This window comes from Sceloporus occidentalis, unplaced genomic scaffold (assembly GCF_023333645.1).
Source record: "Sceloporus occidentalis isolate IW3139 unplaced genomic scaffold, rSceOcc1.0.p SCAF_3, whole genome shotgun sequence".
In the NCBI taxonomy this organism is placed as follows: Eukaryota; Metazoa; Chordata; class Lepidosauria; order Squamata; family Phrynosomatidae; genus Sceloporus; species Sceloporus occidentalis.
Window position 1 is genome coordinate 10,110,408 of NW_028316983.1, and position 10,659 is coordinate 10,121,066.

Genomic DNA, 10,659 nt, shown 5'->3' on the forward strand with positions numbered 1-10,659 from the left:
ACACCTGTTTTTAAAAAGTTTTCAAAAATTTCAGCCCACGCTAAGGCTGAGAGGAAAGGCAGTACGATAATCTCCTATGTAACATGTCCTGGCTCCCTAGGATGTAAACCAGAGGTAATTTCCATTAAACAAATCAGCAGGCTGCAAATCAGGGCTCATTTCCATACAGCAGCTCAAAGGAATGCAAATAAGAGATCAGTTCTGTGCACCAGTTCAACAGGCTGCAAAACAGGTCTCATTTCCATGCAATAGCTCAAAAGGATGTAAATGAGAGCTCAGTTCTTTGCACCAGTTTAATAGGTTGCAAACCAGAGTTCACTTCCATGAAACAACTCAATAGGCTATAGTTTTTTGTGGGTTTTCGGGTTATGTGGCCACGTTCTAGAAGAGTTTCTTCCTGACATTTTGCCAGCATCTGTGGCTGGCATCTTCAGACAACATGGCCACATAGCCTGAAAAACCCACAAAAAATTATGGATGCTGGCCATGAAAGCCTTCGACTTTACAGCTCAATAGGCTGTTGTAGCACAACCCAAGTTCCATGGAATAGCTCCCCAGGTTGCAAACCCAAATTGAATTCTATGCAACAGGTTTCCAGCTTGCAGGTGATAGGGAAATTTCTCTGACAGTCTCTGGACTATCCCTGCTCCACATCATTGCTCTAGGAAGTCCTGAAAAGGCAACAGTTGACACCAACACTTTGAGGAACAGAGTCGCTCCCAAGGGTAAGTTCACTATCAGTTACCCCTTTTGCACTGCCTTCACATTCTGTTAATTTACAAGAGAAAAGAGCATACAGATTTCAGGGTGCCAGTATGTTTCCTTTGGCCAGTGATCAAGCTGTATTCCTGGGCAGCTGAATGTAATCCTCACCCTGTCTGCCGCCTGGCATTTTAAATCCATTCTTTCCTGCTCTGTTCTGAAGATCCAATGACTATTGCAGAATGGAATGGGCATGGCGACTTAATTAGGCAGAGTCATTGGCTTTCAAGAACAGTGCTGTACTTCATGTATGCAGAGAGGAGAGCTGAAAAGGATGACTCCACCACCACACGCTGCCCACTGCTTGCTAATTTCCCCTTTTCTCTTAAGCAGTTTTTCTTATCATTTGGCCAAGAGTCTTTTATTCTTGGCTAACACTAGAGAGCTGCCATTTAATTAGCTCCTAGAACTAAAGGCCACTATTGTCTGTGTTAAGTGGCACTAGATGCTGAAGCAGGGAGGTCTAACATTCACTGGGGAGCCTGCCAGAAGAGGACCCTGCTGAAGAGTTGACATGCCAATCTGCTGTTGCTGGCATGGTCTGGAAAGCAAATAGGAGGAAAGAAGGAGAAAAGAAACTGATTTTGAATGCAAGGGTGAAATGCAGCACTTCCAAATATAGAGGAAAAGAGCAGTGCCCAGAGTAAGGGAATTGATTTTATCATATATCAAAGATAGACCACAGTGATTAAAGATGCAGTCCTAATAAGCCAAGATGGGCACAGTTTGGCTGAGCTGACAACTAGTTCAGTGGAAGCTGTAATGACTCCATACCCTTCCATCATAAGATATTGGATACATTTCAACTGTCCCAATTTGGCAGGGAGAGTCCAAATTATCATCCCACATTTTCATCACCCATTGCATTTCTCTTACCCCAATCGTTTAAAGAATGAAGGCCTATTAAAATAGGAAGGTCTTTGTCTGCTGGCAAATAGAGAGCAGAAGGACTTGGGAAGATTGTGGGATGGAGACAAAAGTCCTCCCCCCAAAAAAAAATGTCAAGAGTCATGCGGGCCCTTATGGGCAATATGGGCTCTCAATCCTCTTCCAGACCCATTTTGAGTTCTGCTGCTGTCTGCTAATAGCCAGCAGAGCAGTTCTGCCAACAGACCACTCTGTGGACAGAGCTGTCTCTGAGATCTGCTGGCAAAAAGGGGATACTGTGATGAGAAGGGTGGTTCTGGCTGCAAACGTGCCTTGTTTGTATTCTCCCCCTCCTCCTGCCTTTTCCCCATTCTGGGCCTCAAAGCTCCTTAAAACAGTTAAAAGAGACACGTTGCTAAAAAGAAGTACTAATAAGATTAAGGGATCTTGCAGCACCTTTGAGACTAACTGAAAGATAGAAGTTAGTAGCATGAGCTTTTGTAGACTTGAGCTACTTCCTCAGATACAGGACCAATGCTGCAAGATCCCTTTGTGTACTGGTTCTCTAAACTAACATGGTTATGTCTTTGAATTCTACCAACATAATAAAGTTAAAATATCATTAAGTTATCCAAAAAGTGCAAAGAAAACACATTGTGTACAGCACAATTCTGCAAGACCCAGTCTGGGACAGTCGGTCTTCAAAGGCCTGCTGAAATTGAAAGGAACCTGCTTGTTGAAATGTTGCAAGGAGGGTGCCAGTCTAACCTCTCTCAGAAGGGAGTTTCAGACCATGGAACCAGCCACTACAAAGGCCTTTCTCGTGTTTCCACCAGGTGTACTTCTGAGGGTCATAGGACAGAAACAAAGCCCTCTGCAGAGGTTCTCAGAACACAAGCAGGTTCATATGGAAGAATATCGGCCTTCGCATTACCTGGACCTGAACAATATAGGGCTTTAAAGGTCATAACCTGCACTTTGAATTGTGCCAGAAATGAACCAGCAGCCAACGGAGCTGTTACAACGAAGAGGAATCTACTACAGGTTGACGGAAAGCCACCATCAAGAAATGTCCTAACCTGGCCTCCTCCTATGTGGAGAAGTGTTCTATTGTTTAAATGTTCTTTTTGTTTAAAGGGAATAATATAACTAAGTATCTGTTGCATACACTGTAGCATAGAAACATGGTTGTGGTACAAGGTTGTGGTTAAAGAGAGCTGCTCCACCTCCATGCTATAGCAATGTATCTTCTACAGTCACAGAGATTACTAAACCCACGATATACTTCTTCCTTTTACGTATGCTCTGTAATGAAGTCCTACCATTTGTTTCACCTGCATTTCATTTTGTGGATGGTGCTAACACTTAGCTGAAGCAGCATGGAGTAATCTTTTGTGCACAAGTGAAAGAGAGAGCTGCTATTTAGGTCCAAAATGGAATTGCTGCTGAATTACGTACTACCTCATTCAAATGGATGGGCAGGAGATTAAGTATTGATTTTGTGAGCCATAGGTTTCTGCAAGAGGACATAAGCAACACCTCCAGAGGAACCTAGCCAATGTCTATGATTTACTAACTAGAGGAAGGAAGCTTAAAACTGAAATGGAGGGAGGGAGATGCGCATGTCTTTGGGGAGAAAAAAAATGAAGACATGCAGCACAGAGTTTAAAAAACAGAACTCCTGTGTAGGTTTATAGCACTACTCTGCAGTTAGTGGTGACACAAGTGGTATACACATTCAGGACAGTATAATGCACAGAATTGGATCTCTATGTAGTAAAGGTGGAATCCCAATGTAAGAAATAAAAGTTATTTGCAGGGCTCGCCAAAAATCACAGAATAATAAGAAACTAAGAAAGGTTCCCAACAGTTAGGGCAAGAAGCTACTGCTAAAGCACTCCTAAGAAATAAGCATCCAACCTTTGTTTAAAAACTTTCAGCAAAAGACAGTCCACCAATGCTCAAGGGAGTCCATTCTACTACAGCCCTTAAAAGGAAGCTCTTCCTAAAATTTATTCGGAATTTGCTGTCTTGTAATTTGAATCCACTGGATTCCATTTGCTGCTAGACTCAAAGGATGCCAGATTTGGAGCCTATCAACTGGATGTGACTCACATAGGTTCTTCATCCTGCCTGCAGGATTCTTCTGTTATTATCTGTGGTTGGTGATCACAATAAAGGCTATATAAAGCTTGGAAGCTGTTGTATGGAAATGAAATTGTGTCTGCAGTGTATGAAGCAGTTGCATGCAACCAAACTATGTGAATCATAACCTAGGAAGCAGTTGCATGGAACTGAACTGTGTTTTGCAACTTAAGAAGCAGTTGCACAGAACTTAGCTGTGCTTTGCAGCCTAAGAAGCAGTTACATAAAATTGAACTGTGCTTTGCAGGTAAGACATTGCAGTTGCATAGAACTGAGCTGTGCTTTGGAGGCTACGAAGTAGTTGGATGGAATTAAACTGTGCTTTGTACTGTAGGCTGGAAAGCAATTGGATGGAACTGAACTGTGCTTTGCAGTCTAGGAAGCAATTGCTTGGAATTTACTTTACCTTGCAAACCAGGAAGCTAATGCACTAGGTCTTATTCCGGAATAAACAAATATAGCATTGAATTGTGCTTTGTGTGGTTTTGGAGGAAATATCCTAATATAACATTATACCAGTTTTAAAAACCCACACTACTCGGAAGAGGATAGAAAGATATTTTTTAAAGTCCAGCATATCGATTTCATCACTTCTGGCCATGATGGTCAGTTACTGAAGGCCTATCTGAATAGAAAAGTCTTTCCCTGAGAGTAGAGGACAATAGGGAGGAGGCTAGTATAACTTGCTTGAGAGAGAGAGATCCATAATCTAGGGAGCAACCACCAAAAAGGACCTCTGATGATTGTCATCAGTTTTATGGATCACACAGCATTTCCTCTCCCAATGCCCTTTCATTGGACAAGTCTTTTCTCCTACCATCTCCAGAGCTCAGTTCGTTACTTTTAAAAACTTACTCATTCCCATTATGGATTATAATATTCCTGTCAAAAATATTCTAAAAATGCCCTTCAGAGGTAACTTTTCAAAGGAACTAGAAACCATTACCCATTACACCAATACAGTAACTTCACTCCTTAACTTTTGTTGTTTGTCCTTGTTGATTTCCCATTGTACAAAAAAGTATATTCGTCACTCCACATTCGCTGGGGTTAGGGGCACAGGACCTCCATGAATGTGGAAAAACTGCAATTAACAAAAATACTATGTTTTTACCCGAGAGAACACCTCTCTAGGAATCTCTAGGTCCTCCAATGCAGCTGTGGTCAACATCTGCCAGACGCTGACCATAAAATTGCACTGGAGGAGCTACAAATGCCTAGGGGAGCATCTCTCTAGGAATCTCTAGGTCCTTCAGTGCGACTTTTGATTAAAATTGACCATACAGTTGCACCGGAGGACCTTGATATTCCTAGAGAGAACATATTAATAACATCTGTGAATAATCGGATCTGCAAAAGTCAAAGCCACATATGTGTGGTAACTGGTAATGTTCATACTTGCAATTTGTGAAATCCAGACTGTGATCATCACAACATGCAACGTCATTGTGATCAGTGTGTGAAACAGAAAGCTGGGATAAGCAAGTCTAAGCCATTCTTCTCCTTCCTATGTGCATTTTGTAATCTCCACTGCAACTATGCAGGATTCACCATTTTGGTAATCTTGATTTGTATTTACTGTTGCAATCATTAATTTTCTAGATTTTAGGACTATGAAGATGGTACAGAGAGACATGCTTAGTGGATACTCAGAGATCACTAGGGAGGCAGTACTTCAGTGCCCTGAATAACCTTTTTACTCCACCATCTACCCGTCTGATAATTGCAAACGCGGAATGAAATATGCAAGAACAAGGGTCCATGTGTGCAGATTTGAATAATTGATGTATTTTATAAAAGACACAGAATTCAAGGTAGCTTTCAAAGAAGTAGCCATTTTAGTATCTTGCAGCATAATAAGGGGAAAAGGAAGGGGGAGGAAAAACAAAGACCACATATTTAAGACTAACTGGCTTTTATTTATTTTCACACAAGGTTTTGTGGATACAAACCCATTTCTTTGGATGAAATGTGTGTATGTGTGTATAAGTGCCTTCAGGTCACCTGTCGGTTTATGGCAACCCCATGAAATTCATAGGGTTTTCTTAGGCAAGGTATGCTCTGAGGTATTGGAAGAGTTGTGCATTCTCTGTCTTCCTGCCTAAATAGATAGGAATTCCTGCATGCATACACTCCTCTCTCTCTCTCTCTGTCTCTCTCTCTCTCACACACACACACACACACACACTCACTCTCTCATTCAAACTAACCATGTGACTTGTATAACTTCCCCTTTGGGTTTGATTTTTGGAATATATATATATAGTCAGGCTGTGGGTGGTTGACTCTGTGGATATGGAGAGCTGACAATATATTTTACCTCTGTTTTTTTCATCTATCTTTGCTCTCCTTCCTCTCCCACCCCCCTCTTTTTTTTTCAGGCCTTCGTAAGTAACAAGAATCTAGAGACTCGACATGGCCTGAAGTCAACCATCCAGAATTCAAATGCCAACTGTTCCAGCTGTGCAGACACAGAAGCAGGAGCAAACTAATGGAAAACGTATTCCACTCTAAAGGACACACACAGTATGACTGTACTTTGACAAGTGGCCATTCAAGAGGATATATATCATTTTACTGACTCAGACCAGCTCCTCATTAACATGCTGGCTCATTAGTGGACTCACAGGTTTTGCTATGAATGAATGAACAAAATGGAAATATTACTACACCTTTCCTCACCCTTCCCTCTAACTCCATTGAGACTACCGAATGAGAATCAAATGAGAGTATTTTGAACATTCCCATTGGATTCTGTTACTTTTACATTGCAGAAATAATTCTTGAATGCACCAGCTTCAGAGATTTCGTGACTTGGTTGTTATAAACGGACCAATCCCACCCTGCGACCCTGTTCCAAATTCCAGACCTGTCCCAAAATCCATGCCTGTCCCAAACAATCCTAATTGTAACTTACAAATTCCTCAGTATTTCTTTTCCCTAGCTATCATTGGAAAAATTATCTAGATCCCTGTTCTCAAGCCTGTCCAACAACCCACTTACTTCTTTTCTGCCTTCAGCTGATCTCTGTTGCAGGGGAAATTAAACCCCTGTTGGAACTGTTTCTGGTTTTCAGAAGAGCGTGGTATTCTGGATGTCAAATTCATCAGTGATTCATCAAGAAAAAAGCTCTGACATGGTCCCCATTTATTGTGATTGAAGTCACAACTAAAGAGAATGGCTTCCACTCTAACCCAAGAAAACCAGTTTGGTTCAACATTGCCACCTATGGGAGACCTCATAATACTTCATCTTGGGAAATGACCATAATGGTGATGGTGCATCAGGCCCATTGTATACACAAGCTGCCTTATACTTTTAGATCAATGATGCCACCAGCCCAGCAATATCAACACTGAGTTACAGCAGTTCCTCTAAACTGAGATTGTTCAAGCTGCTAGGGATTGGACCTATGACCACCATCTGAACCTCAACCTTCCTGATGATACTCATTAGTAATGTTACTACAAAACAACAGTGTCCTTTGGTCTGCATTGCAATGAACCGCCAAGAATGAAAGAACATAGAAAATCCAATGAACAGGCTTATATTGTTTAGCTGTACAGCCAGTATGCTACTCACTATGTGCATTGGTAGCTGACAAGTGGAATCCTGCAGCAAAATTTTGCATCTTGGAGTGATGCTGTTCAGAAAGCTGGTCACTCCATTTCCAAATGTGGTTTCTCTGATCCAAAGCCAGTTGGCATTCAATGGACACATGGCACATTCAGGCCTCATTCAGTTGTAAGAGCTGTCCTTGTTCACACCTTGAATTCCCTTCCTTTTTAAATATTCTTCTAGAAAACCAGGTATTCCCCCAAGCCTGCTGATACCTACCTCTTCTGCATAAGTGGAATTGTTTTGGGTATAAAAGTAGCAGTACTCACAGCATGATGGTTGGAAACAGGGAATGGCATCATTCTCATAAACTGAGGCAGAGCAGGATCATGTTTTGCTGGAGACGTGTAAATTGCACTAATCCAGAGTTTTGATCTATGTTGTCAAGTAAGCTTTCAGTGATGGTTGGTGATTCCCATGTTAGTGGGGTGGTAAATTCACTCCAGGTTTTAGTCTGAATTGTAAGGGACCCCTCTGAGCTCCTGAATTAGAGATAGGCTTCAGTACTTTGGATAGATGATTTAGAATTTGGGCTAAAATCTATTGATATGGAAGCTGTCACTAGCTGTCACTAGCTGTCACTGTATGCTCAGGAACAGCTAGTGAATGGAAGAACTGGGAGAAGTGACAGGCAGGAGCAGCAGCCAGGCCACACCAAAAATCTCCTGCTTCACTGTGTGAACCATGTGTGTATACACCCACCACCTCTACTCTTGCTTGCAAAAAGCTGCAACTAGTCCTACTCATCGGTTGTCAAACTACAGTCCATTTATTGGCCCTTCTGTGGAAGAAGCAGCTGGTCTGGGCTGCGAGGAGCCGGGAAATGAAGATGCTCTTCTAGATTGAGTAAGCCATGTTTCTCTTCCCTTCACAGCCCAGACCAGCTACTTCTTTGTCCTCTGAGTTCCTCTGCCCTTTCTTTTTCCTCCACTGTTAAGAAGCAGCAGTAGCAGCAACAGGCCTCCAGAAGTTGTCAGCTGCAGCAGGGAGGTTTCAGATGGCTTACAAAGGACTAGAGAATGGCCCCTTGTGGAGTTTCACACACATGTAACCCAGAGTAACACATGCATAAGTGGCTCACAGGATTCCAGGGATTTTCTAGGTTCCCCTATTCCCTCTAAACTTACTTGCAATTCTCATGGCAGCTGCAAGGGAAATGAATTTTGCCAGTGACAATGGCTGTGATCCTATAACACCCTGAAATCTTTAGTTAGAGGGCAGGTTATAAATGTTTGAATAAGTGCAGTACAGTATATCAGGGCTATACAGAGTTATGCATTGATTATGTTTCACAGTCCTTGTGTCAAATGACAACAATGCACACTGAAACACACACCCACATTCTCACCAGCATTGCATGTACAATTCAGTTTCTGCAACTTTGAACCCCATGCAGACTTTCTACATCAGTTTTAAAAAATGTCTGAACTCTTCCAAAGGGGAACTTACACATGTGGAGGACGTCAGCAGGATTGCAGCCAACATGTTATGAGCTATCCCTTGGTATTGCAAAATATTTGGGGGAAATTGATCTTGAACAGATAGGTATGATCCATAAGCCTTACAAAAGGCCTGCTCCTAATGGACATGGATACTTCTAGAACTGGTATGTTGATATACATCAGTATTGCTACCAACATTTTTCAAACTCCTCTTGGGAGCCCTGACTATGGGGACTGTTTCAATGAGTGCCTATACTTGCAAATTTACCAGTACATAACTGATGCTTTCTCTGGTATTTGTATGTTCTAATAAAAGACAAAGTCAAGGAGGTTAGGTGTAGCAATGTGGCCACAGCAGCTATCCCTTCATGTTTTGCTACACAATTCCAGTTGCTGGGGAACAATGTCAGGGAGAGGACTGTTGCCTTTGTACCAGCTTCTTTGTATCAGCTTCTTAGCAGTTTGACTACTTCTACAAACAGAAAGCTAATCTAGATGAACCCTTGGTGTGATCTAGCAGATTTTTTTCATATTTCATATTTGCTTATGTCAGTTTTTACGCACTTGTATGTCACACTCTTGAGCCTGAGAGCTATAGGCCTTTGTCCAAGTAGCTCCTCTGAGATAGGTTTGGAGGGTGGTAACAAGGGATAAAGGCCAATGTGTTGTAGTGGTGTGAGTGTTGGACCAGGAGTCTGGGAGACCAGGACTTGAATCCCTGCCCAGCTATGGGAATCACCTCATGACCTTAGGCAAGTCACACTTTCTCATCCTCACAGCAAGAACAAGTCTTGGTAAGAGAACCCCATGATAAGGTCACCACACATCAGAAAGTATTTGGAGGCACACAGACACAACAACAATAAAGAAAGGGCCTTTTTAATTTGCCCTCACATTTCTGGAATGCTCTACTTAGTGGGGTGCACCTGCCCCACTTCCAATGTTACCATCACTTCAACATCAGGTTTGTGTATTTTGGCAGGATGTCATAGGCCCAACTTTTCAAAGTTGGCATTATACCAATTACCCCTATAATTTGTTATGGGGGAGTGTAGTTTTATATGACAGTTACAGTACATTGTTTGTATCAGTTTTGTTTTTAACATTCATGTATTTAAATTTTTGTAACACACCTTGAATTTTTCTTCAGAAAAGATGGTCTAAGGAAATGGAATAAAATATAAGATGTAGCACTTCCACCACACCTGCTTCTCCTTCCCTACGCATACCAGTCTGCTCAACCTCATTCTCACTTGTTACTGGCCCCAACTCTCTGCAGATATCTTCTCCTGCTGCCACTATCATCCTTTTTTTATTATGCTTCTGTTTTTGCCCTTGCCATTAGTAGTAAGGCAGAACAGATCTTTAATTTTGTTAATCCCTCATCAGCCGCCAAAACTGCAATCATAAAATAAAATGTTTCTGGTGCCATAGTATATATCTGAACTTCCATCCAGGGGTTATTAGCAATAATTTGTTCATTCCAAATAATACCTGGCTATCACAAAGATTACTGTGGTGGTCTTGAAGGGGAAAATTTTTTAACCCTTTAAGATTCATGAAAAGATCTTTATAGTAGACTAAACTTAGCAATTTATTTAACGATGCAGTGCCATATGGACTCTGGCTGGGAAGCCCAGGGTTGACACTAAACAGGCAATTAAACCAACTTGATATAATACATTTTTATAAAAACACACTGTGTCAGCGACTGAGCAGCAAAAGGCTATGACAGTCTTACAAAACTACCAATAAGGAGTGAAAACCTTTTCCAAACTCTGCCTGCAACCCTACATTGGGTGCATCTACATCATAGAAGTAATGC

General features: G+C 41.7%; 1 protein-coding gene across 3 annotated transcripts in view; it reads left to right on the forward strand.

Annotated features, from left to right (window-relative positions):
* NKAIN4 (sodium/potassium transporting ATPase interacting 4) overlaps positions 1–10,131 on the forward strand; it is a 130,597-nt gene extending 120,466 nt beyond the window's left edge. For all 3 annotated transcript variants that reach the window (XM_089513638.1, XM_089513640.1, XM_089513639.1), the window contains one exon: positions 6,156–10,131. In XM_089513638.1, coding sequence (XP_089369764.1) covers positions 6,156–6,165 — 10 coding nt within the window. In that variant the 3' untranslated portion in view covers positions 6,166–10,131. The remainder of the gene's footprint in view (positions 1–6,155) is intronic.
* The last annotated feature ends 528 nt before the right edge of the window (positions 10,132–10,659 follow it).